This window comes from Hylaeus volcanicus, chromosome 4 (assembly GCF_026283585.1).
Source record: "Hylaeus volcanicus isolate JK05 chromosome 4, UHH_iyHylVolc1.0_haploid, whole genome shotgun sequence".
Lineage (NCBI taxonomy): Eukaryota > Metazoa > Arthropoda > Insecta > Hymenoptera > Colletidae > Hylaeus > Hylaeus volcanicus.
Genome location: NC_071979.1, coordinates 2,123,334 through 2,150,547, shown reverse-complemented (window position 1 = coordinate 2,150,547; position 27,214 = coordinate 2,123,334). Strand labels below are relative to the sequence as shown.

At 32.4% G+C, this 27,214-nt stretch overlaps 3 protein-coding genes across 19 annotated transcripts; 2 read left to right on the top strand and 1 right to left on the bottom strand.

Annotated features, from left to right (window-relative positions):
* The first annotated feature begins 470 nt into the window (after window positions 1-470).
* On the top strand, window positions 471-6,207 carry LOC128875058 (CCR4-NOT transcription complex subunit 2). 6 transcript variants are annotated; one of them, XM_054120377.1, is made up of 10 exons: window positions 471-791; window positions 1,125-1,155; window positions 1,483-1,545; window positions 1,658-2,136; window positions 2,279-2,505; window positions 3,128-3,370; window positions 3,711-3,972; window positions 4,065-4,172; window positions 4,250-4,475; window positions 4,565-6,207. In XM_054120377.1, the coding sequence occupies exons 4-9, from the start codon at window positions 1,811-1,813 to the stop codon at window positions 4,467-4,469; spliced, it is 1,386 nt and encodes a 461-aa protein (XP_053976352.1). In that variant the 5' UTR covers window positions 471-791; window positions 1,125-1,155; window positions 1,483-1,545; window positions 1,658-1,810; the 3' UTR covers window positions 4,470-4,475; window positions 4,565-6,207. The 6 variants fall into 6 exon arrangements, with proteins under 6 accessions (XP_053976352.1, XP_053976350.1, XP_053976351.1 ...); XM_054120375.1 differs by having other exon boundaries at window positions 1,048-1,155; XM_054120378.1 differs by having other exon boundaries at window positions 511-595.
* Window positions 4,340-9,060, bottom strand: LOC128875057 (malonyl-CoA decarboxylase, mitochondrial-like). Of its 7 annotated transcripts, XR_008456751.1 has the most exons (13): window positions 8,610-9,060; window positions 8,176-8,316; window positions 7,970-8,110; window positions 7,535-7,687; window positions 7,319-7,472; window positions 7,209-7,250; window positions 7,111-7,133; window positions 6,885-7,020; window positions 6,603-6,815; window positions 6,407-6,512; window positions 6,169-6,330; window positions 5,286-5,373; window positions 4,340-4,479 (listed from the first exon to the last, which is right to left on the bottom strand). XR_008456751.1 is itself a non-coding variant. In XM_054120371.1 (11 exons), the coding sequence occupies exons 1-10, from the start codon at window positions 8,808-8,810 to the stop codon at window positions 6,210-6,212; spliced, it is 1,506 nt and encodes a 501-aa protein (XP_053976346.1). In that variant the 5' UTR covers window positions 8,811-9,056; the 3' UTR covers window positions 4,340-4,479; window positions 6,169-6,209. The 7 variants fall into 7 exon arrangements, 2 of the variants coding, with proteins under 2 accessions (XP_053976346.1, XP_053976347.1); XR_008456748.1 differs by having other exon boundaries at window positions 5,286-5,407; window positions 7,111-7,250; window positions 8,610-9,056; XR_008456747.1 differs by having other exon boundaries at window positions 7,111-7,250; window positions 8,610-9,056.
* Window positions 9,061-11,284: 2,224 nt separating this feature from the next.
* LOC128875662 (E3 ubiquitin-protein ligase RBBP6) lies at window positions 11,285-27,204 on the top strand. 6 transcript variants are annotated; one of them, XM_054121448.1, is made up of 17 exons: window positions 11,285-11,495; window positions 13,179-13,327; window positions 13,716-13,899; window positions 14,005-14,239; window positions 14,346-14,585; window positions 14,727-14,893; window positions 14,985-15,353; window positions 16,236-16,497; window positions 16,637-16,880; window positions 17,086-17,392; window positions 17,962-18,031; window positions 18,124-18,411; window positions 18,493-18,741; window positions 18,848-19,144; window positions 22,922-23,173; window positions 23,371-23,607; window positions 24,199-27,204. In XM_054121448.1, exons 3-17 carry the CDS (start codon window positions 13,734-13,736, stop codon window positions 26,639-26,641), a joined length of 5,826 nt encoding a protein of 1,941 aa, XP_053977423.1. In that variant the 5' UTR covers window positions 11,285-11,495; window positions 13,179-13,327; window positions 13,716-13,733; the 3' UTR covers window positions 26,642-27,204. The 6 variants fall into 6 exon arrangements, with proteins under 6 accessions (XP_053977423.1, XP_053977422.1, XP_053977421.1 ...); XM_054121447.1 differs by having other exon boundaries at window positions 11,285-11,554; XM_054121446.1 differs by having other exon boundaries at window positions 11,285-11,575.
* The last annotated feature ends 10 nt before the right edge of the window (window positions 27,205-27,214 follow it).

The window sequence follows — 27,214 nt, the reverse complement described above, 5'->3', positions numbered from 1 at the left end:
TAATATCTCCTCAACGAAGCCTCAGACAACATTTTCGCTAAGGAAAAAGTTGTTTCAAATCACCTCCCGAATCACCTCTCCCAACTAGTGATTGGCAAAACCCTAGGCTTCAAATAAATCTAAAGCGTGCCGATATATTTCTCTCGTTTCCTCTTTTGAAAATTTTCCAAAGAAGGAAAAGAGACAAACACATCGGCAAACTTCAGATTTATTCAAAACCTAGGGTTTTGCCCATCTCTGCGTTCCAAGGTGTTACAACATTTTTGGGACACCCTGTAGAGACAGTGAACAACAAATCCAATAGTCAAGTGCAAGGTTAAAAGTTGTTCACTTATTAAATCATACTATAAAATATCGGACTAATTTACATACCATAATTATTTAATTAATATTTCAAACAATTACAAACACCAATTTAAATTTCTTATCTATACGACATTATTGTTTAGTGTGTTTCAGTATTCAATTTGAATACATCGTAGAAATGGTTAAAATGGAAGAAATTCGTGTCTAGTGTTGTTTAAGTTTGTCAAACTGAATGACAAAACAGAAGTCTATTTGTTAAAAGTATTGTAGTGTGCATAAAAGTTTAATTGTTCGTAACGGTTTACGTAAAAATCATTTCCACACGAAATACTAAATACCTCAAACAACTTTTTCTTATCACATTTCATTTCAAGTCAACATCGACGTTTTTGTGTTTTTTTTTTTTTTAGACTCATTTACTTTGTTTATTATGAATTTAATGAATTCTTTTGTGCAGTAATATAACGACGGATTCGATAATATAGGTAATCAAATTTGGCCCATTTTTCCTTCAATATTTTGATTACGTACATATTATAACCTTTGCTTTCTTTGTGCTTCTTACTGATTTCTATCATTACAATGTCAAAATCACCGACTATTGGTTCGATGCTTTTTCATGAATCTTATATCTTCTTTTGCAATCTAAGAGTGATCATAATATTAAAACACCGATAAAAATAACAAGGAACGATCTTTGAGTAACCATTTTCATTTATTAATATATCATACTTCAATCAGTGATTATAGTAACAAGCTGTTGCTGTTTGCAACTAGTCTGTTACCCTATTGATTTTCATGATTACGGGTTTATGTAGAAATATGAAAATATTCCAGAATAATATTCAGGTTGGTTTATAAGTATTTATAAGATGCATATGTGTTAGCAACTATAAGTTCTAAGGCATCAGACTTTTACAAATATTATGCGATGCAAACATTGTGTTATTTAAAGTTGTTGCGAGTACGTATGTTTTCTCAGTTTGTACATTACCAGGTACATACAGTTTTATTTTCTATAAAACCGTTTTTTGTAAATTCAACGATTCATTCAAGAAACTTAGAAAGTTATTCGATACGTAATCAAAAACTGATGCTATATCAATTTCTTTTATATTATAACAAAATAGAACGAAATAATGTCTTCATGAAAATGAATCGTTTGCCTGTTGATAGGTCTATTCTTGTTTCCTGTCTTCGATTTTGATATGACCATTACTGCGGCATTACGATAAAGAGGTAATGCTTAAGGAAATACAATTGAAATTTAAAGAAAAAAACATGCTTTATGGAATGGCTAGTAACAAAGTATTTGTATTATAAAATTTTTATTTCTGCCTGGTTGTTACAGGTTGCTACTAGGAGTTATTGTCATGGATTTTCTTCGCTTCCATGAGATTGAACAACTTACAAGTGGCACAATAGAAAACAAGTGATTGTGGTAATTGACATAAAAGTGCGTCGGTGTGCCCCAGCAGGTACTTTGTAGTGGAGCCACCAGGCTATGGCCAACCTGAACTTTGAGCAGCCACCACGCAGTATTGCGAACGCAAGCCTTACATCGCGCGCGGGTGGTGGGGGGGGCTTAAATTCGTCGACCCTGACGGGTCATGTCACACCTACCTCGGGCATGTTCTCAGGCTCGTCTACAAGCACATCAAGTTCAGCCAATTCTGCGGTAGTAGTTACTAACGTTTACCCTGGAGCATCTGGAACCGGAGGTGGACAAACTAATCATCAACCTCAGCAGCAACAGCTCTCTCCTATGGGCAGCAGAGGACTGTTTGGACAAAGAGCTTTTACAGATAGACGTACAATGCCAGCTCTTGGGTTAGTGTTCTCGCTTTGGGTAGTTATAACGATCTTCTTCGTATTTGTAATATTACTTGTGATAATACAATATATTTTGTTACATGCTTGTTGTATGGTGATATTTCATATGAAAAAATGAAAAGTTCATACACATTTATAGAACCTCGAATCCAATGGGTAGCATGGGCACTTTTGGAATACCGCAAAGTCGTAATTACGGATCTCAAGGACAGATTAATAATTTTCACTCTGTTTTTGGCAGTGGAGGAGGTGGAGATACAAGTACTCCTCCATTGTTGGATCTATCTGAGTTTCCTTCATTAACAAACAGGGGACAGGGTGATTCTATGCCGCAACCTAGTCCTATGCCAGGAAAACAACCTTACGGTTCGTATTGACAGTAATTTTAGTGTTAAAGAAGATATGCACTTATGTCGTAGGCAGGGAGTCATGTATGAAATTGGAACTAAAATACTTATTCATTGATTTTTATTTCGAGATGACCAAAATTCTGACTGTAATACTCTAGGGAAATGGTATTTCAGTCACAGATCTGTAACTATAGTTTAGCAATAAGTGTATCAAAATACAAACTGTCGTATGATATTTTGATAACCAAAATTATCTTTTTAAACAGCGTTTCATTTTTAATTTTAAATCTGTAATTGTATGGACTTCTAATATTATTATTAATTTCATTTATGAAATTTACTACCTGTATTGAAACTTCAGTAATAACTTTGAATCTAACTATATATATGTAACTAAGTCTTACATTGAATTTCGATCGACACTATAACATTTTTTAATGAATTTTGGCCAAGATTTGTAACTAATTGAAAATCTCATGAATTTCCAATTAAGAGAATCATTACTTAATTGTTCCAATTTCGACTCCCTGGTCATAAGTAAAAATTATTAGTTAAATATAATGTATGTATGTTACTATTTACCCTAAAATTCAAAGTTACGATGAATATGATTGTTACATACATTATATAAATTATAGTTGGAATGGTAAAACAACCGACGTCTGAATCAAGTGAATTTACTATGAGTTCTGAAGATTTCCCAGCATTGCCAGGAACTCAAAATAGAGAAGGGCCATCGCCAGGTGGAAGTGTATCTGGAGACAAGAGTATACCTGTTGGACTCGGTCCTGAAATTGGACAAGATGTTCTGCAGGCGAACAGAGCACCTGGATCTGAAAAGTCCCAATCATCTAAAAGAGGCATACAAACATCTCCCGATGGTATTGAAACTACTTTATCACGTTAATTGTCGCGTCACCCACATATGAGTGATAGTGTTTTTCACTGAAGAACTAAAAGAGTTAATTCTGCAAAACAAGTGTCAAAAAAAACTAAATTTGAATGAAATTACTATGTAGTTTCCAATAGTCTATAAACAAAATTTAATCCCAATAGACATTTTTAAAAGTATTGGGCTGGTAGTCAATTTTATTAACCAGTATTATTAACCAGTTGAATATATATATAATTTATTGTACGATAGTTTTGGTTCGTTATAATACATTTGAGAATTCTCTGCGAATGATTTATACTTATCAATTTTATTATTACGTTTTGTAGGTAAAGTAACCAATATACCAGCAAGTATGGTTAAGGATCAGTTCGGAATGGTTGGACTTTTAACGTTTATTAGGGCAGCTGAAACAGATCCAAATCTAGTATCTCTGGCACTAGGCCAAGATTTAACTGCGTTAGGATTAAATCTTAATTCGCCAGAAAATCTATATCAAAATTTTGGTGGACCTTGGGCTGAAACACCGTGTCGACCTCAGGACATTGATTTCCACGTGCCGCCAGAATACCTTATTAATGCCGCTATCAGGTACCTTATTTTTTGTATTGCAAATGACTATCGATAACGCAAGAAGTATCGCTATGGTAATTAAACTTTGTGTTACGTTAATTCTGTTCTAGAGATAAACTAGCACCAGTTAAGCTAAATCGGTACAAGGATGATCTACTATTTTATATGTTTTATACAAATGTTGGAGATGTGCTGCAATTAGCAGCGGCAGCGGAGTTGTAAGTAACGATTGAACCTAAGTATTTCACTATTTATTGATAGAATTAATGTTATACTTGTTCGTTCAATTTTAAAGGTACAGTAGAGAATGGCGATATCATATGGAAGAAAAGGTATGGATAACGCAAGCGCCAGGATTAGGACTTGTAGAAAAAACTTCAACATATGAACGTGGTACTTATTATTATTTTGATGCGCAAAGTTGGAGAAAAGTAGCAAAGGAATTTCATTTGGATTATACAAAACTAGAAAGTAGACCTCATCTTCCCACAAACTTTCACCAAACCCAGCCTTGACTACAGGTACCTATAAAAGAATAATTAATTCTTACATCACTGCTATCGTAAGAAACGAACATCGAATAACGATACGAAATCTATATTTATTCCAGATCTGCTTGCAGACGATTGTGCTGTCTTTAAGCTGGACAGGAAACAGCTATTGTATAAATGAACAAATTTAATAATCTTTAATAAAAACATAAAATTTGAAGAGTAACAAAAACGAAGTTCTTTAATTAATTGCTCATAGCTAGAAATGGGAACGAGCCTGATGTATTTACACTGGTTGACATTAAATTTCTCATGACGTCAAAAATGCTCAAACATTGCTAGTAAATAAGTCTATTCGTCGTCGACTGCTACGCGAAATGCAGGGATGACACTCGTAACAACAATTTTAGTTTATGTTGCATCTGTCATTTTTGACCGAGCAATGTTTCATCAAGATGCGCAAATCAGGATAGATATCAAGAAAACAGTGTAGATTAATGCTAGAGAAATTACAAGGATTAACATTTTTTACAATGGAATAACTTAAGGACGACAAAAATGTTTGTTAATTTCCTCTTTATTTTTACTCGTATTAACTATTGCATTAATTATAAGACAATGATACTTTTAATTTGCACTCGTGCACTCGTTAATTTAAACAAATCTTCCTTTAATCTTACCAGTAGAATGTATATATAGGCGTAAAAATGGAAAGAGGAGCCATTGCATAACGTGCAACATTTTTCTTGCACAGAAATAATGTATGCAGCATAAACCAAAGTCTTTGAATAGTGCACTATGTAGCAGCAGCCAACGACGAATAGTCTTCCGTATACCTACCTTGCGTGTACAAGGCGTGAAGAATAAAGCTCGCTTCTCCGGTGGTGATGCTCGTGCAATTGTGACATCACGATATGTTTTGTATCACCTAGTGAGCATGATATTAATATTTGACAGAATTTCTGTAAATGATTTTCGTATATGACATCGCAGATTTGAAATGTATAGATACTTATAATATAAAATGAAATACTTTCTAATGATATCACCGTTTATGGAAGTGTTTAGAATCATTGTAATGTACATAATAAATATGGTAAAAGCTGCAAGTGTAAATGAAATTCGAGCAATTAAGTAACTCAGAATTTAGTGGTTCCGTAAATTCTGTATCTATGCAGACCATTTTTTGCTTAGCAATTTATAGTAAATATTTTTGTTTTCAATGGATCAACCACGATATAGACAATACATCAACATGAATAACTTGTTTGTTCGTTTTAGACTGTCAGATTTTGATATTTAATCGTGCTTCACTTACTATCATCAATCTAATAACTCGTAAGTAATGAGTTGGTACATAATTATTCGCCGTTTTTTTTTAAATTTTATTATGAAAAAAGAAACATAAAAATTCAACAGAAACAAGTTTAGTTGTTTATTCTGGAGCGTATTCATCATCTACTTCAATTACTGCTTCCCATTTGCTTGGCAGACAGTCTATTCCACGCTCCAGAATAAACAATTAAACATGTTTCTGTTGAATTTGTATGTTTCTTTCTTCATAATAAAATAAAAAAAAGAAACGACGAATAATTATGCACCAACCCAATATTTATTACGCTAAATTTATTAAAACTTTCAAATAATGAAAGGTTTAATTCCAGTTGAAATTAGAAACTATAGAATTGTTTAAAAGAACTATCTATATATTATAAAATCTTACCCACATATATTTCTCGCAAATGCCATTTTCTTCATATTATTTTAAGTTTTATTCCACAACTTTTCTTGTTGCATAGCAAGATTAATTACACCTTCAGATGCATTTATAAAATAATTCTCAATATAATTTTGACTATTCTTTTCGCATTCGTTTAAATAGTATCTGTCGATAAACAAAAGTATATTATCAGATGAATCATTAATTATTTCACACTTAATTAAATTAATGATCGAATTACCTATAATTTATCATAATGCTACAACTATTTGCAACACCGCGCGGCGAAGGATCAGCCAACCAATTTATTCTCCACATAACTGCTCCATTACGAAGATGAAAATTCGCTACAGAAAACAAAAAAAAATATTTCGTTGAAATTCGCGAATAAACATATATATATGACAATTCGAATTAATTTTATATAATTAACATACCAACATTATTTAAGGCATAATTCCGTCTTTTTTCTTTATACAAATACCATGCACATGCTCGAATTAATGGCTCTCTTAAAATTTCGCATAATTCTTTATCATTGGTCCACAATGAATTATTAAGTATCTTTCTTACGTTAAGTGCAACATTTTTTTCTTTTAAAAGATCTTGTATAGACCTGCATTCTTCACCCGTAAAGATACAATTCACATCTAGAAAAAAAGTATTTAATACGCGCATATAATATTTTTCTTTACTTTGTGCGAACAAATTAAAATTACCTTGTTTTAATTTTTCAAGGAGCCAACTTCTAAAATTCGGTATCGGTGATAAAGTAGATAATTCATGTATCATAGGAAATTCGGATATCACTTCGTTTGCTACTTCTTTTATCAAGTAATTACCAAGTTCAATTCCCTAAAAAAAAATGTTTTCTTTTTTCTCCTCATCGATGTCTTATGAAAATATTTTTACTAAAATTATTTGATATTCTTATGATTTATTTACTTTTAATCCTTTCTGTGTAGAAGCTATGGAATAAAATAATGCTGTTTTTATTTTAGATTTGTCTTCTTCCAGGAATGTTATTTCTTTTCTTACGCTACCAAGGATTCTGGTCTTTGCTTCCTCGATCCCTTTTACACTGTCTTTAAATTGATATTTCGGTATAATTTATTTTATTTATAGAATATCGGTCTTCGATATATGTGCATACCTGGTATTACATCGCATAACGCTGTATGTAACACGACAAGTGGTTCCCTTGGCATAGATGGATGAGTAAAAACGTAGCATCTCCTGTAAGGTCCAACCCTTTGTTTTAAATCCAGCCAATTCTTTATAGGATGTATCGCTTCATAATCTGAAACCTTAACATTCTTAAATAGTTATCAACATTGTAGTTTATTAATTAATCGCAACAAATGTGTACCTTTTGTAACATGTCGCATGCACTTTGCCAAGTTATTCTCTCTAAATGTAAAAAACCTACTGAAAACCAGAGTAATAATAAATCTCGTAATGTAACATTTAACTGTTGTATTAAAACATTTTCATCGCTTTCTTTGGTTTCCAACATTAACTCCTACCAAAAATATTAATATAAAAACAGATAAGACAAAATACTTCTTATTATTGAAAATGTATATAAAACTCAATTTATCAATTTTTGACAAGTACACATAATTAGAAATCAATTTGTTCGTATTATTTAAAAAAGCATATCTAGGAAATATTAATTGACTATGCTTTTGAATATATTTTCAAAATAATCAATAATTTAAATTTTAATCATATGAGATATTAAAGTTTTAAATTGAATTAATTATATTAGTTAAAGAAATGTTGATTTCTTTGGAATATTTACCAAAATATCTGTTCTTAAATCAACAAGAAATTTTACACCACTTTCAAGTCTTCCAATAACAAGAAACAGCCATTGATAATCTGGTATGAGAATGTTTTTTAAGCTTTGTTCGTAAGAAACCATTCGTCTTTTATTGTCAGGCTAAAATAAAAATACTTATTTTCTTATATTCTTTGAAAAGGTGGTATAAAACCAAATATACAAACCTCTGTACAGACTAACTTCTTTGCTATATTGCATATGTTATCATGCTGAACAGCATACTTGGCTGCTAATAAGTTTAAAAGCTGTTGTCTGTCCTCTTTTTGGCTTTTGTAATATCCAATGCATAAAGTACGAGCTTTGTTCTGAAAAAAATTAACGTTATCACATTATAGTTATTAAATTAAGATTTTAAAAAGTTTGTATAAGTGGAGATTAAATTTGAATGTACAGAAATAAATGATTCATATGTTAATTACTTTCTTTCAAACAAACAGATAATGCTGTATTCAAATATATTAGAAATAGAACGAAGTAAAATATTTTATTATAAAGACATTTGTTTATAGAAGAAAATAAATTATTCAGACTATATTCATTTTTATTACATGTTTGTAATGAGAAATTAAAATAGTATTGTTTTAAACATAATACTAACCTCGATGATCCAATTACTGACATTAGTATTTCGAAATTTGAAAACTTCGTTCAATTGTTCTTCGAGAAATGTCACATTTTTACAAAACGTCGATGCCCTTCGACTACACCAAAATTTAAAATCCTTTACATTGCACATTGAAAGAAATTTGTCATTGCGAGTAAATTCTAAAATTCTCAAATGAATATTCGTGGATATCATGTTTGATATTGTTAAATTTGATAATGGATAAGTATAATTTTGAAGTATAATTGATATCTATTTTATCTATTCGATTTAAGGTTACATCAAATGATAAATATTTCTCATTTGATTTACATGTTTGATCAAACAATACATAATGATCTGTATGAATCAATGAAAAGTTTAATTGGTTTAAATCTTTCAAAATTTCTGGATGAATCGATGACATGGTATGACACGAATTCATGCCTCATAGAAGGAAATTCATTATTTTCCTTCGCGGCAAACGTTTTGATTGGTAACTGTTGGTGACGTGTCTAGTAACTTTATGTCACTAGATATATTCACTACATTATATAGGGTGTCCCAAAAATGTTGGGGGTCCTTGAAAGGAGTGGATCGCGGGGTGCTTTGAAACAACTTTTTTCTTAGCGAAAATGTTGTCCGAAGCTTCGTTGAGAAGACATTAACAGAAAACACTGACCAATCAGAGCGCGTAGCCTACCCTATCGCGGGCGCTCCACCGTCATACTCGCGCTCTGATTGGTCGAGGTTTTTCGTTAATATTTCCATAACGAAGCCTCGCACAACATTTTCGCAAAGGAAAAAGTTGTTTCAAATCACCTCCTGAACCGTCCCTTTCAAGTAGTTACAACATTTTTTGGACACCCTGTAATTACCCAGAACTCCTATTCTTACCCTTTTCGCCCTACAAAATATTACGCAATTTCAAAATATACAAATAAACCATAAAGTAATCATGTGACTGCTAAGTACCACCGATACATATCAGTGCCAAGTACAGCCTTCACTACTGTATACGAATTAATGCCAATTCATGTGTATATTAATATACAGTCAGTGAAATAAGCATTCGTACAGGAACCATTAATTTTAAATTGGTTGCTGTACGAATACTTCTTACACTGATTGTATGTCTAAATAAAATGGATCAATATGTTTTTCATGTCTAATATGATGTTTTTAAATAATTCTAAGTGACGTTACTGGTTGTACCTATACTGTGGTGTAGGTACGATGTTGGACGCATGCGCAGAGAGGACGAATATCATTTTATACTCTATACCTTTCTCTCTCGTTTAGACATTCGACCAGTGATGGACATTCGTGGGATTTTTCCTTCGAGGAATTCCTTTCTGCGCATGCATAAGCTGACGTCACAGCTACATGTCGTCTGCTACCATACATGTATCCGAACCGCCAGAGGAGGTGCATTTAAGGGGGCTGTGCAATTTTCCCGCATTTTTAACGGACAAATTAAATACAAGAGTGTTAGTGTTCGTGAGTGTAATATTAGGGAAAATTAAAAAAAAATGGATAATGAATCGCAGCCGTCCACGTCAGGAATCATCGAGGAAAAGAAAAGGACATTATATTTTGTTCCTTACTGGGATCCAATGGTACCCTAAATTCTAAGTAAGTGTATACAGCAGTGAGGACTGCAACACTCGCTCCAATACGCATGATCAGGAAAAATCCCACGAATGTCCCTCACTGCGTAGCGCCCCTTCAGAGGCTTAAAATTTTTAAGAAAAGAAGACAAGGTAATAATATCAAACGATGAATCTGTAGCTAGATTGTAAAGATTGTTGAACTACAATATATAACAGCTTTACTAATCTACACCGGACTGCGATGCCCCTAAAAATCTGGCGTCCTGGGCGGTTGCCCGACCGCGCACCCCCTTCCTCTCCTAACGCCAGCCCTGATGATAACTTTATAATTATAACCGAGATTTGATCGAAAATTGATTTCGTTCAAAATAAAATTCTTTTTATCAATGACAACTTTGTAATTAAAATCGAGGTTCGATCGAAAATTGATTTCGTTCTAAATAAAATTCTTTTTATCGATGACAACTTTGGCCTTCCTTATCCTGAAAAATACAGGATGTTCCAAAACTGTTGTAACAGCTTGAAAGGGGTGGTTCGGGAGGTGATTTGAAACAACTTTTTCCTTAGCGAAAATGTTGTCCGAAGCTTCGTTGAAGAGATATTAACAGAAAACACTGACCAATCAGAGAGCGTAGTCTACGCTACTCCGACCAATCAGAGCGCGCGTGGAGCGCCCGCGGTAGCGTACGCTACGCGTAGACGGCCGCGCTCTGATTGATCGGGAGAGCGTAGGCTACGCGCTCTGATTGGTCGGAGTAGCGTAGACTACGCGCTCTGATTGGTCAGTGTTTTCCGTTAATATCTCCTCAACGAAGCCTCGGACAACATTTTCCCAAAGGAAAAAGTTGTTTCAAATCACCTCCCGAAACACCCCGTTCAAGGACCTCCAACATTTTTTGGACACCCTGTATACTCAAAGCTCAAAGGGAACGGCACCAAACCGATGGCAACCAATAGCAACTAAGCCATAAACTACTCAGAGAGGTGTGTGATAGGTGCAGAAAATTGATAACAGCGCCACAAGTGATACGGCGCATGAAACAAGAAGCGACCCTACTTTTCGTCGGAGTGCCCGCTACCCAGTCCCTGACTGAATGATATAGTCACTTGGTGTTTTTCAGTTTTACGTTTTACGATTGCAGTGTTTTGTTCGTAATGTCTTACTTTTATCAGAATCGGTACATACGTATGTGTACAGGTTAAATATCCGATGATGTGGAGATCTCTAAAAGATATCACATGAAATCTAACATACCCTACAACATGTCAGAAGTTGGGAATCATGTTTGTATGTGCTCCATGAAAATACGTTTATCGCTTGCATTATTTAAATATACTCATTTTGCAGTGAGTACTCGTAGTTAGTAGGTAATCATTTCATTTGTATTCCGATTTTCATTTATTCTTTAATATTAATTCTTAGGCCCGTGAATATTTTTAACGTGATCTTAATTAGCTTGATGTTGAGCGTCTTATTATACGACTACTTTTACTAACCTATAATGACAAAAGAGGTCTACTTTTCTACATTTCTATATTCTTAATCCATGTACTTCTGTATGAATACTATTTGTAATTTATATATCGCATATATTGTAAAATATCGGCGAATCTGTTTGGATATTTAGTCTTTTGAAAAAAATTCTATATGGAAAACTCGGAAATTTCGTTCTGTATATGATCCTGTATACATAGCGTATGTATGGATACGTGTACGTGTGTATGTGTGTGTATCATATTGAATCTTCTTTAAAGCAGATCATAATTTGCATTTATTTTTATTAAAAGTTCAAATATATCTCATATATATATATTGTAAACATGTAACTGATCTCTTTAGTTTCTCTTTATCTCATATTTTTTCATACTTTTATATTTTTTACATTTATTACAACAATTTATATTTATATCACATTTTCATTGTTATATTATTATCTATTGTTTAACAATCATGAACAACCATACAATAATAAAATCATGCTATTAACACGAATATACAAATTTTATATATAGTAGTTTTATTTTTAATAAGATTTGTTTCAGAGTTTTGCTAGAGAATTAGAAATTATTGTATTAATTTTTATATTATTGATTGTTCATATTGTATTTTTATAATATATCATGCAGTATAACCAATAAGTTTAGAATCTGTGATATAATACATATATAAGAGTATTAACGTTCTAATTTTATTTAGGAGTCGTTTAAATTTTAAATACTGCATAAAGTTTCGCATGTTAAAACACGTTAGTGTACACCAAGTTTATTAAAATATAATAGTCTCTTATTAAAACTTCTTGTGCTAAAGGAAAGAATAAAAGTGTTCATTATTATTACAAATAAATAAGTGCTTGTAATTATTGAATGGATATGATTATACGAAAGCATAAATTATCATGTATGCAAATTTTTCATCTTCTGCAGCATAAAAATATTTAATAATTGACGTACATTACAAATTTGAGCAATAAACTTTTGTATAAAATTGACCACTTATATATATTATGCTTTACACATATACTCAACATACAATGAATTATATTAAACAACATTTAAATATGTCATTTAACATTTTTTATGTTTTTCAAGAAAAAACAACAAATCTATAAAATTTATTTGTCATACTCATAATGCATACTTCAAGATAATTGTCGTAAGAAAGTTGTTGATCAATTGAAGATACTGAGAAACTTAATTCAACTCCTATTATTAATTAACGTATTTTTTATTATTTAATGAGAATTGTATTGGATTATTTATTACCATTGTTTAGATTTCTTTTCTAGTAGTATAGCGTTACAATTTTATGAAACTCTGATATAAGTAAATTTAACAAATCATTTTAAAAGAACTTAAAAGCATCAAAACTCATATGATAACATAAATTGTTTGGCATTTTTAGTACTATTTTAATAATTATAACATTTTAATTACACTGGTCACTTGTCTACACGTTCACTGTCCTCATCAGGAGGAATGGGCACCACTCGTATATCCCAGGAAGCAATAAGCTTATTGCATCATATTTAGCTTAACCTATATGTGGGTCAGCAAACTTTCGAGTCAAAATCGTTTTGATCCACATGTGGGACTGTGGACAGTGAATGTAATAACTTACAGGTTTGTCTGTACAACATAATGTAGGTATAGAAATAGATTCGTACATTTATTTTTTCTTTTATATTACATTCTTTATTCCAAACGGAGCATATAACATAAATGTTCGTAACATATTCTAATTATAAGTCAACATCATTTCTCCAAAATTCAAATAGTATTATTTAAAACATTACAAGGAGTGTAAAAGCAAACAAATTTGTTTTAATGATCGTGGTTCAATAATATCGATACTTATTATACAATCTTTTTATTTGAAAAATATGAAAAATCCTGTATGTTAATGAAATAATCTTAAGAAAGTTTATAGCGATTTGCTTAGTCTTTCAATTTTGTTTTGTAAATAATTTTACACGTATGTGTAGTTTCATTTTTTATTGTCTGCTTTCAGGATATATAAATAACAAAGATGTCGGTCCATTATAAATTCAAATCCACTTTGGATTACGACACTGTGTCCTTTGATGGATTGCATATTTCAGTAGCAGATTTGAAAAAGGCTATTTTTCATCAAAAGCGTATAGGGAAAAATACAGACTTTGATTTGCAAATAACAAATGCGCAAACTAAAGAAGGTAATCGTTATAAGAAATTTTATATCCTCTTTTAGAAAAATTGAAATGTACATTTTACGATATGTATCGGTACAGTAACGTGTAACATTAAAATTAATTTTTCAGATTATACAGATGATAATGCACTGATTGCAAAAAATACTAGCCTTATTGTTGCTAGGGTTCCATTAACAGTGCAGCAAAAGCGGTCATGGGATAGAAATGAAACTCCTTCGTTTAGTAACTTAAAAGATGAAGCCAGTCTTGGTCGAGCTGTAGATCTTACAAGACTCGATGGCTCTGAAGAAGATAAGATTCGAGCAATGATGACTCAGTCTACGCAAGACTACGATCCATCAAAGTATGTAAATTTATAAGCAAAGCTTATGTCGTTCTCTATATTTTGAATATTATTATTTATACTTGTTTCACATTGAAGTTTGATACATAATAAACATCTTCGATAGTTACATGAAAATAAGAGGAGCCAATCAAACTGGTGATGTACCTGCAAATTATCGTTGCTACAAATGTCATCAGCCAGGTCATTGGATAAAGAATTGTCCACTTGGAACAAATCAAGAGCCTATAGAAATTAAGAAAAGTACAGGTATTCCTAGAAGTTTTATGGTTCCAGTTGAAGGACCACGAGTTCCTGGTGCTATGATGACACCAACAGGCCAGTATGCAGTCCCAGCCATTGATCAGTAAGTTTTGGTATTAAACACTATTACTAACATCACAGGTCAATTCACGTTTACATTGTCAATATTCATTGTAATATTTACAACTGTAGAACGTGTACTGTAGTTTAATATTAATCTTATAAATATAAATTACATTTTTAGTCAAGCTTACAAAGAAGGAAAAAAAGAACGACCTCCGTTTTCACAAGATCCAGAACCTGCTGTGGAAAAACCAGAAATTCCAGAGGACCTATTATGTAATATTTGCAAAGATCTTTTAACGGATGCAGTAATGATACCATGTTGTGGGAATTCATTCTGCGATGAATGTAACTTTTATTCTGTTTTGTATATTTTTTATTATTATAATTTAATATATTTTCCAATACATTTTCACTACTTTTACATATTGTGCGATAGGTATCCGTACATTCTTATTAGAATCTGAAGAACACGAATGTCCAGACTGTAATGAGAAAGACGTTTCGCCGGAAACTCTAATACCGAATCGTTTCCTACGGAATGCTGTAATGAACTTTAAAAATGAGACTGGATATGCTAAAAGACAGACGTATAGACAATCCACGCAAATAAATAGGCAACCCGTAACGCAAACGGAACATCAGAAAATCGAACAAATTTCAAATCAAATATCAGGTCAAACTAAAAATGCCCAAGCTCCAAGTACTACGAATACATCGTCTCAAGAATGTACAGAATCACAATTAGGAAACACTGAACCTGCTCCGCAACAATTTCCAGCAAGTAATGCACAACCGCAAGCAACAAGTAAGTATATAACTTTATTTATATAATACTTTTAGTTTATTTAATTTATCAATACTTCTTAATTAATAATTTTATATACTTATTTATTTTTAGTATAATATTTCATGTTAAAATATTTACAACTCTGTATATTAGAAAGTACAAGAATGAAAAAACAAGTAATAATATATGATTGTTTGATACAAGTCTATTTCAAATTAAATATAAAATATATATGAACATAAATTGAATTATGTTAGTAAAAATAATTCGGGAAAGATACTTATTTACACAATTTTGATAAAGTATTAAAATTTTGTTTGAACTGATTGTTTATCGAAAATGCAAATGTATAATTAAGAGATGAAAACATAATAAAGTAATGTTTAGGATATATATTATCAAATATGAAAATGATAAAACAAGCTATTATTATAATTAATTAAGGAAAATAATTCGTGGCTTTAATTAAACGAAAAATCGTAAATTTAGAAGTTAATTTTGGTTTACTTTAAAGAAGAACGCTAAAGAGAAAAAAAATATTTGTAAAATGTGAAGTTTTGTCAGAAAATTATTTTTTTTTTACAAGTCGCCGGATAGTGACGCCATTACAGTACATATACGACAAATTCGGTTTCAATGTTTTCCTTGTCATAATAATATACGCTACGATTGTTTTACAGAATTTGCTTCAGTTCAATTGTTGAATAAACTTACGATATAACATAGTGCATAAGTTACGTTCAAGTTTATCAAACCAGCTGATATCGTCGACACTTAACCTCAAATTAAAGATAGTTCATTGCAACTGTGGATATAAAATACTAAAAATATTTCAACATTTAACGATATGAAACGAAAAGTTTAGATCGTTATACGACGTATATTATTTATTTTTCATAGTTCTTCCTGAATCAACATCAGAATCTGATTTGCAAAGTGATTCCGTAACAAAGTTGATTACTGACGAGGAAACAGAAGTGCCACCACCTCCAGGAACAGAGCCGTTACTTCCAATACCTGCTATTGGTAGCTCACCAGAAAGAGACAGAGAAAGAAGTGATCCACCAAGTCGTGAGAAGAAAGATCGCGAAAATGAGTATTCCGGAGAAAGACAACCGAGAGAACGTAGGCGAAGTTTCAGCAGAGATGGTCATCGTGACAGGTAATAATTCTGTGCTTAGAGCTTGGAATGAAAAATTTGATAGTATAATGATATAATAACTTGTAATATCCATGTTACTTATAACATATAAAATGTATTGTTTTATTTTAATTGTGTAATTTTTGCATCATTTTTTTAGAAGCGGAGAGCGTGGTCGTAGAATTGAAAATTTGCGACCAGTAAGTAGAAGACGATCATTGTCCCCTAGGCACTCTCAGCGCAGTGAGTACAGTTCTCAGGGGACACCGTTACCACATTTAATGAACCCACCCCCAACAAAAAATTATCAAGGACTACCGCCTGATGATGGACATTATCCACCCAGCATGCATTATGATAGTGCCATACGTAGATCAACCGAAGATCGCCCAGGCACTCCAACAGTAAGTGTAAAATATATTTAATATATAATATATCAATAACACACACAATTATATAAATATATCAATAACAAAGATACGTATAATTCGATTCGATGGAGATTTAACTTGGACAAATAATAGAATAATCTTAAACACGTTGTATGAGTTTTAATATTTGATGAAATTTGAAACATATTTCGTAATTAACAAATTTAATAATTTTTAGGTTGACGAGCCACACTTGCATGTGAATCCTTCTGGCAATCAGCCACCTCTTTTACCTTTCCCACCAGGAGAAGATCGTATCCCACAACCAAGCTATAATCAACCTCCACCCAATGTACCGCATAATCCACCTTTACTGCCAGATCCATATATGAGTCATCGAATACCTATATATCCTCATCAACAAGGATCTCATTATGGACCTCCACGATACGAAAGACCTCCTTATCAACAACAGGGATACAGACCATCACAACCACCTCGGAACTATAATGGGCCGCCACGACCAATTAGGGGATTGCATCATAGTAAGTAATATTTTAACAAACATGTTCAATGTATGCAGTTCTATTTTCTACATTTCTCTTCCTTTTAAGAGTATTATGAATTTGTATATGAAATTATGCCATAACTATTGTTGTGTCTATTTTTAGTCAAAATGTTCTTCGCACCATCATCAAAAATATTGATCTGGTAATGGTAAAGGATAATTCATTTTAATCTACAAAAATATGGAAGATATGGATTGTAAAAGATTTTGAAAGAAGCATTAAACATTTATACAGAAAAATCGATAGTTCGCGTATGAGGTTAAAAAACAGGGTGCATTTAGAGTTCGTAGTCTTTGTCGCTAAAATGGAACGTTAAATATGTTTTATCTTCAAATTTTGTTAAAAACTTGCAGTATGTTTCAAATGTGATTGGAAATTGTTTGATTTAAAAATAACTACCATGTTATAAGTAAAAGTGAGTCACTCTTTATAGAAATGATAATATTAAAAAAAATATATGATCTAAACAACAAAAGTGTTTTACTACTGGTGAATTATATTTTCATAGCTACATTTTAATTACTTTCTATAATGTATTTTTCCAGTTGGTTATCGAGGATTACAACCACCACCACCTGGATTAAGTAGAAATATTCATAATGGCAATCCACCTGGGTAAGTTAACGTAGTTCGCTTTGGTGAATAATGTCAAAAGTGATACATGATTAAATAAATTCATTCATACCATTATCGATATTATTTTTCAGCATAATCGATGATCCACTAGAAGCTTTTGAACGAATGCTCAGAGAAAAAGATGAACGCGATAGAAGACTTGGTAAACATAGAAGAAGAAGTAGAACACGATCAAGATCTCGTAGTTACAGTAGGTCTAGATCACGTTCGTTTGGACGTAGATCACCGTTTCCAACGCGTTTAAGTCGATCTAGAAGTCCTCCTTCAAAGAGAAGGTCTTCGAGGTCGCCTCTACCTCTCAGAGTGCGAAGTCGCACACCGAAACGTAGATCAAGAAGCGGAAGTTTCTCGATTAGCAGGTAAATAAAACCATCGACAGTAATTTGAAACGAATGTTACGTCTAACGTAAATTGTATGAAATATGTAATGTCTTTCACAGATCTAGATCGTATTCGCGTAGTCAATCTCCCAGATTATCTTTGTCTCGAGATAGAGATAGAGACAGAGATCGGGAGCGGGATCGAGATCGAGATCGAGATCGTGAACGTGATCGAGAACGAGATCGTGAACGGGATCGTGATCGAGAGCGGGATCGAGACCGTGATCGTGATCGTGATCGTGACCGCGATCGTGATCGCGATAGAGAAATAATTTCTAGATATCGATCGCCAGCTAGATCGCCTCTAAGGTACGTATATGTATATATTAGAATCCTTTCTGAGAAAAGGTTCAGTTGAATCATTAACAGAATTTCGAAATATTTCGAATATTATAACTGTGTACAATATTTTCAGATTTCAAAGAGAGAGAGATCGCGATAGAGAACGACCAAGATCACGCGAGCCTAGGGAACCATACAATAGTTATTACAATGATTCACCAGCACATGATTATCAATTGAGAGATCGAGAGCGTGATTTACCTCCTAGAGAGAGACCAATACCGAGGTATCCGATAAGGAACCAACCAACTCAACATAATATACCACCTTTGCTGCCACCTTTGCTAGTCACTGGAAGTCACCCACCGCCGCTTATGTCATTGGGACCTCCGCCTACGGACAGGAAAGACTATTATGATTCCTACAACAGGTATTTCCGCCTCAATAGTACTTTAATTCATGTACACGCTAAGCAGACAGTCTACCGTACCTTATGCCGCTGTCCCGGTTAAGACCGCTCCGGAGTCGTGATGAATGTAATGAAAGCGAAATGATCAAGTTTACAATGTTTAAGGAATAATGTGTATGCAAATACGTTTCTTAGATGACATATACATATATGTATAAACATACGTATACATATATGTTTATAAAATACTCAAATACATACACATGCACGCACAGAGATAGTTGTATAAATTGGTAAGTTAAGTGTATGCAGCTTTAAACAAAAGTATACATTACGTCGGCGTTGAAATGTATTACATTGTTTCGTTAAAGATACATTCTAAAAATTGTAAAGGGAAAATGACAGATTTATGCAACTATTTAGAAAACAATCCAATTTTTTCACGTTGTACAGTGATATGTTAATAATAGTGTGCTGTGAGATTTTCTATTATGAATTGATACAAAGATAATATTAGGACGTAAAGGTTTTCTTTTTAACTTTCTGTAGATCACTGGGAATCATTTAAATTCATTCATCTGCATTTCGATAAATTATCGGAGTACTTAGTAATAATATAATACATATATTATTATATTTTATTGCTACGTATTTTATAACAAACTGATTACGATTGTGATGAAATAATTAGGACATAAATCATTGATTTCGAAATGCCTTATTAGGTTGTAAATAATGTAATAACTGATTTGTAGCATCATTAATAACGTGAAAGCAGTCGTTATTTTATTTACAACCTGGTTTTATGAATTTATAAAATCATTGCTGAAACATTTCTTCGTAAGTGTATCTTTAAATGATCATAAAATATTTATTAAACTTATACGAAGATCTCACTCAAATATGATAATAAAAAGCGCACGTCAATACTTTTTTAATTGTTCATGGACTTGACATACATACTCAATGCAAGTTGATACAAGAGTGTGTGAACGGGTGCGTGTGTCCTTTTATACATATAGTATGTGTATTTTCTGTTGTATTCTTTTGGTGTATTTTTATTAAAAAAATACTGTGTATATTAAGAACAAATTTCATAAAAGTACTTGGATAATTTTTGAAAATAATATTTTATTTCTTCGGATAATTCTCAGGAATTTACCACTCTATTCATAATTTACACAAAACTTAGTACAACAACTTTCAAACTTCAAGTAGCAAACATTTCGTATAATAACACAATATTTTTTTATATGATTTAGAGAAACATATTGCCATTGAGACGAAATCTTGAATAATCACGATTCAAGTAACATAGATTCTGTGATCCGTAAATTATAAATAGAGATGCATTTATTTTTTATTAATAGATCCAGTTTTTTTTCTGAATTGTTGGATTCTTTTTTACACTTTACATTAATGTACTTAATATATTAAAGTGGCTATACCGTCAATTATTCCGCTTCAATGAAATTGTTTAAAATACTTTTATTAGACATTAACATGTCAGTACTATAAGTATTTCTAAAAGAATTAAAGCTATACAAACAATTACAAAAGAAAATTCAAGTTACCATACCAGAGAAAGTACAATTAATGATGAAAAGGCTGATGATATACATTTTAAAATAATCTGTGCCCTTTCAAATAACATAATAACTCAGGTTTTACATGTAAATTGAAAAACATTTAATCGGAAGGATATAATATTTGTGAAATTGATATAAAGTACTTATTTATCTTTTGATATGTAAATACGAAATGTATATATTTGTATATATATTTTCAAGTAACTCAGTAAATAACAATGTAAAAAATCAATTTAAATTGAAGTGCCCTTATTTTTAATGATCCTTTCTGGTTTTATGTTCTTCAATGTAAATTCTGCAATTGTTGTCAAATTATCTTATGTTAAATGTATTAATTTGCATCATCATAATCTAGAAAACTGGTATAACTTCGAATTATATTAAACATTGTAATGTCCGTGATAATGACCAATCCTTACTTACATAACTGAATAGATACTTCAAATAATTACAAACCTCATTAATTGTTTATAATTCATTGATGTCGATTCATGTAGTAGTATCTTTGGAGCAGTTGCCCTTAAAAATGATATGCAAACGATGTTGCAGTAAATATAATCAGCTTATGTAAGTATAGTATTAAATTAGAAAACTTTGAAATAATTTTTTAAAGAAGACTAAAAGACATGTTTAAGTTACATTGTCTTGATAGCAATGGGACAAGTGCAAATAGACATTTATGTCTCGCAATGCTTAGGGAGCTGTGATATATTTACAAAATTTTAATAAATTAGAAAGATTTGAGTAGTATATTTAATAGTTTGTATGAATACTTATACAAATTTTCTGTGATATTAACATTTAGACTTTCATCAAAAGTATTATATAGATTTCACTTGAAAACTAGTCATCGTATATGTTGAAGGTATTATTTGAAACTATAAACTCGAACTATTGTGTTTGATGGTAAATGTTTATTTCACCATAATTGGCTCACAACATCATAAATTAGATTATGTTTATAGTTTGATAATTATGTAAACACTGAGTTTTATACTTGTTTGTAGAAGGATAAGTATTTTTAATACTGTATTTCTAAATGTTACAGTTTCTTTTAATATCATTATAGTGGTATATTGTATTAATTGCAAAGAATGTAATTTTGTATACGCGACATAAGGAAATACTTTTATGAAAATAACACAAATACCTTTGTTCGCATTCTTTTTTTTTTTTAATTCGTTTCATTTCTATGTTGAATGAATAATTTTACCATTTGCATGCATAAGATATTATTTGTATGTACATGATGATATTACGTTATGAAATATACAAATAACCAAAAAAGTGAAAGAAGAAGAGAGAAGCAAGGAAAAGTGTATACGGCAAGGACCTGCTCGGAGATTGTGGAAGCTACCCAGCTGATTGACAGATCTGCATGGTTTCTGAATCAGGTGAATTCAGGGCCAAATCAACATTCGTAACATAAAAAAAATACATTTCCTTTTGTCTATTTTCAGTGCTTGAAGTAAAAAAGTGTTACAGAGTACGTTTCCTGGCCGAAAATTTAAAAAAAAAAACGATCGAAACGATACAGATTAAAATTTAGAAATATATTGTATACTATATTTACTAATTTGCTAGTATTTATATGGTTTGGTAGCATTTTTGGTGAGTAAATTTACGTAATATTAATGTTTGGAAGAATACAATCAGTGCAATTATAATATTTTCATTGTATTCAGAATGTAATTGAAGTTATAAATGTTGATTTATTTATTTTTCGTTTTTATATGATATAATAGACAGTAACTTTAATCTGTTGGTAATAGGTAATTTTATTTATTCATCTTTTCAGCTTTAGTGTAATTTTCACACAGAGGTCTCAATTTTCCATGGCTGTTCCTTAGTAAGAGTATAGTTAAATTACGTTTTGTTTCACAACGATGTTTAATTCAAAGATAATTGTAATAGTTTGATCCAGTATCGAACACGTTCACTTGTAATTAAACATGAACAATGTATTTTTACAAGTATTTTTATTTAAAAAAAAAGTATATAAATCTACGAATAATAATAAATTTAATGTAGATTTATAGGAAGCAAATTGAATGTATAACAGCTTTTAGTTTTATTTTAAATTTTAATACTCCGTAAATTAACAAATTTACATGACATTAATTTCTATAGTGTCAGACTTAAATAATGCTTTTTGCAGTGACTTAGCAAAAATATAAACGTTTTTTTTTTATGAATTTTTTGTCAACAGGTATTCCGGACCATCTACGCAACGTTTTGGCAGTCCTATACGTGATGCGCCTCACAAAAAAAGATTCGACGATGTTGCTCCTCCTGGAACAGAAGGTTACTACGATCTCTCACCACCGGGCGTTGAACATTCTGATAGATCTATACGTGACGATCGTGATCGACGTTTATTGAGAGATCAGGAAGATCGTGAACATTCTCTGAAGGATCATGATGTCGAAGAACGAGATAGAATATCTTTAAGGGAAGATAGGTAAATTAAAATAATCTTCGCATTTGTCTTCTAGAAGAATAATGTTTAATGAATAATTAAATGCTAAATTAATTGTTATCTATGAAGCTTTCCGGTTGAACTTAAAATTATACTATATTTGAACTTACTATTATTATAAAATGAACCGCTATTAATTATTTTAAAATACGGTTTTCTAATACTGTTTTCTTTTGCAGAGGACGCGAACGCGACGACCGTTTACGCGAAAGGGATGAACGAGATCGAAGAGTTTTAAATAGAGATCGCGAAGATCGCGAAAGACAAGCATTATCTAGAGATCACGATGATAGACCACGCGAAAAGGATGAACGCGATAGAAGGGAAAAAGAAAAAGAGCGAGACGACAGACATAATACTCGTGATCGTCGTGATGACGATAGGCATCTTGAGAAAAAAGATTATGACAAAGATCGGTGTGTATCTTCCCTGAACAATGCTTTATATGCTGTACATCATCATACAATTTTAAAGTAGTTGTTCCGTGGGTGTATTTAATGGAGGATTTTGATAAAAACTCGATGTTCTCTGATTAAATATAAGTTATACGATCCTACTTCGATTTAAATTGACCACGCCAATTTGATGAAAAACGATATCAAGATTTTCTAACTTTAACGCAGACTCCTATGAAACACACAAATTTTCATGTAAATTTTTTCAATTTAAATCAAAATATAATTTAGGAACTTGCTGGAAATTCGATACGTTACAAATACCGATATTATAAACCATTAAAAAAAAGAAAATAAGAATTATTGACCGCGACGTTACTGAGATATAAATCATTACAATCTGAAACAGAAAGTTGCGCAATTATTTCTCGAGTATTACTCCTATGCGTAGATATACGTATTCATTAATTATGTACGTTTATGATAGCAGTAAGTTTCTAATTATATTTCTAAACGTGACCATCTCGCACCAACTACCTCAGTTTCACGTTACCAAGTTAGACCTAATTTTTGTTACTTAAGCATATAAAAATAATTGCTATGTTATTTCAGTTACAGGGATGACAGGGATCGTCACAGGCCAGATGATAAAAATCGTGCGCGCGAAAAAGACAGGCGTGAACGAGATTACGAAGCTGAAAAGGATAGGGATCGGCACGAACGGTACGAAAGACGTTCCGTAGAAAGGAAAAAGAACAGGAAGAGTCCGACACCTTATTCGCAGAAATGCAGGACAGATACGAAAGATATATCGCCCGAGCGTATAAAGAAAAAGGAAAAGGATCACGAAGAAAAGAACGAAGAGAAGAAGAAAGAGAAGAAGCTCAAAGATAAGAAAAAGAAAAAGGACGACGAAAAGGAAAAGAAGAAGAAGAAAAAGAAAGAAAAGAAGTCGGGACAGAAAGAGATCGCGAAAGATGAACCTATTAAATCCGTTGAACACGAGGAATTGATGGTAGAGAATAAACAAGAAACTATGTCACCTACGAAAACTGACATCATGAAACCAAGCAGCGAGGACGGAAATATCGATAACAGGATAGATTGTATTCCCACGGATTCTATTATGGAAGAGTCAATTAAAGAAGAATTCGAAGACAAATCTTTAGCTATGAATCCGGAGCCTCCAGAATTTAACGAGGCTAGTCCAGAAAGAATCGATCATACGGAATTTGGAACAAACCCTCCGAATCCTAATTTCAAGCCAATACCCGAGTTAAAATCAGAAATCAAACCTATCGATAGTCTTTACAGCGGGCTGGACGATGCAGAGATAAATACTGTGATCACGGAGAAATATTCTCTACTTTCGGAAAACGAAACGGAAGATAAGAGTACTTTATTAACAGAAAAATCGCCGAAGAAAGATGAATTTCTAGCTCCCATGCCGGAATTGTCGAAATGGGAAAGAGACGATACCATAGAAAAATCGGACGAGGTCTGCGAATCACCTATAGAAAAGATCCAAATGGACGAACCAAAGTCCACGAAAGTAGTCACATCGGAAGTATTGAAACGTGCCGAGAATGCAATTTTCCAGAAAGCAATTAACGCGATTAGACCTATCGAGATTAAGAAAATTAGCGAAAGTAGGAAAGTATTGTATCAAAATCCAGAGCCTAAAGTACTTGAAGCTGAGCCGAACAGAGAGCCGAGAAAGAGCGTGAACGTTACCATAAACGTCGGACGGAACGAAAGAAATGTCGAGATTACCGAGCCAGTGAAGAAAGCTAAGCTGGACAGAACGAAATTCAAACCGGTCCCTGAAACTTACTCGCCTACGAGGCTCTCTGCTAAAGAGAGGCTGGGTGAGAAAGTGGAAGAGAACAAAGAACGGAAAATCAGTCCGATTAAAAGTTTCTTGGATAGACGGGAAACGAAAAGCGAAACTCAATCTAGAAGTCGATCTCCTCGAAGCGGTAGAGATAAGAGAATTTCTCCGCTTTTAGATAGACGGGTCGATTCGTCGTTGTCGTTATCGGGAAATGAACGCAAGGTATTCCTCGACGATAGGAAACGAGATAATAAAGAACGAGGTGATCGTTCGAAAGACAGAAATGATTTCAGAAGCGAACGACACGACATGAGGTCCGAACGAGATCCGAGACTCGATTCTAGAGGCGACTTTAGGCCAGCTCGAAACGATTCTAAAGGCGATAGAATAGAGAAAGATAGAGAAAAGGAAAGGGACAGGGAAAGAAGAGGAAGAACGCCGACGTGCACGTTTAAACGAAGCGAAATTCCAAAGGTTAGTCTTTTAAAAAGCAAGGACGACGAGGACGATAGAAGAAAGGAGAAGAAGGTAAAAGAAGAAAAGAAAAGGAAAAAGGAACATCGAAGTAGAAGTAAATCTAAAGAGCATAAGAAACGAAAAGACAAAAAACATAAAAAGGATAAGGAGAAAAATTTAGAGAAGAAGCAGAAGCATAAAGAAAGCCTTGCTTTGAAAGATAAACCAGAGATCAATGAAACTAAAATAAGTTACGAAAATCCTGAACCTCCAGTTACAGAGTCTGTAAAGAAACAAAGAAAGAATCCGAGGCTTGTTTCTGATCGTAAGCGCAGCATGCTCGACGAAGCCAGTTTCGAGCCCGATTATAGCGCTTCGGATTCGGAGTCAGACGGGGATGATGGCAAAATAATGACTATACCCGCGAAGAAACTGAAACTTGACGAGCCAGATATCGAGAAAGAAGTAGAAATAAAGTCTCTTAAGAAACGATCGAAGTCTACGAGCAGCGAAGATTCGTCTACCAGTTCGGATACTTCAACTACCGATTCCGATAGTTCGGACGAGTCGCACAAGAAAAAGAAGAAGAAACACAAGAAGCATAAGAAAAAGAAATCTACTAAAAGAGACACTAGCTCGGATTCGGATTCTTATTCGGATTCGTCTGATACAAGTAGCGACGAGGAGAAACACAAAAAGAAATCAAAAAAATCAAAGAGTAGAAATAAACAAGCAAAGAAGAAAAAGAAGTCGAAGCACAAATGATATCGCTAAATGTCCATATTATTTAAAAGTTGAATTCTGAAAGAAACCTTTTCTTTATCGATGCTTTTTAATGTAAGATTCCCTGCCAGAATTATTTAAAATTATATGCACCGAAACAATACGAAACAAAGTAGACCTTATTCTGTATTTATAATATTGTAAGTGTTCAAAGTTCATTTGAAATAGACATTGTCGATTTATTACTTGTTATTAATAGTCAATACTTCTGGGATACGAACTTTTAATGAGAAAATGAATTTGAAAAGAAAGCTACGACATTGATTTGTTATATATAATTTTGAAATGTTATTAAGGCCTTTACATATAATTGTCTACATTTCAATTTCAACAATTAAATGCTGTAAGTAAATTTATTACAGTAAGTGATGTATATTATAGCATTCAGTAGATAATGATATCATTAAGAAATCTGGTACAATACTTCTAGAAAGCAACAGCAGTTATATTTAAGATCTCTAATATCTCAGCATTATATTGTACTTTCGTAATGTAATGTCAATATGTAAAAGATGTCATAAAATAAAAAGACGAAATTCTTTTAAGTTATCTTTA

What these genes read in the sequence shown, in the direction of transcription:
- LOC128875058 (XM_054120379.1), top strand. Translation starts at nt 1,811, where the DNA reads ATGGCCAACCTGAACTTTGAGCAGCCACCACGCAGTATTGCGAACGCA. An exon ending in CGTACAATGCCAGCTCTTGG is followed by an intron (nt 2,137 to 2,278) that starts GTTAGTGTTCTC and finishes ACACATTTATAG; the next exon opens with AACCTCGAATCCAATGGGTA. An exon ending in TTAGCAGCGGCAGCGGAGTT is followed by an intron (nt 4,173 to 4,249) that starts GTAAGTAACGAT and finishes TCAATTTTAAAG; the next exon opens with GTACAGTAGAGAATGGCGAT.
- LOC128875057 (XM_054120371.1), bottom strand. Translation starts at nt 8,810, where the DNA reads ATGATATCCACGAATATTCATTTGAGAATTTTAGAATTTACTCGCAAT. An exon ending in AGAAGTTAGTCTGTACAGAG is followed by an intron (nt 8,111 to 8,175) that starts GTTTGTATATTT and finishes TTTTTATTTTAG; the next exon opens with CCTGACAATAAAAGACGAAT. An exon ending in TTATGCCTTAAATAATGTTG is followed by an intron (nt 6,513 to 6,602) that starts GTATGTTAATTA and finishes TGTTTTCTGTAG; the next exon opens with CGAATTTTCATCTTCGTAAT.
- LOC128875662 (XM_054121449.1), top strand. Translation starts at nt 13,734, where the DNA reads ATGTCGGTCCATTATAAATTCAAATCCACTTTGGATTACGACACTGTG. An exon ending in GCAGTCCCAGCCATTGATCA is followed by an intron (nt 14,586 to 14,726) that starts GTAAGTTTTGGT and finishes TTACATTTTTAG; the next exon opens with TCAAGCTTACAAAGAAGGAA. An exon ending in CATAATGGCAATCCACCTGG is followed by an intron (nt 18,032 to 18,123) that starts GTAAGTTAACGT and finishes ATTATTTTTCAG; the next exon opens with CATAATCGATGATCCACTAG.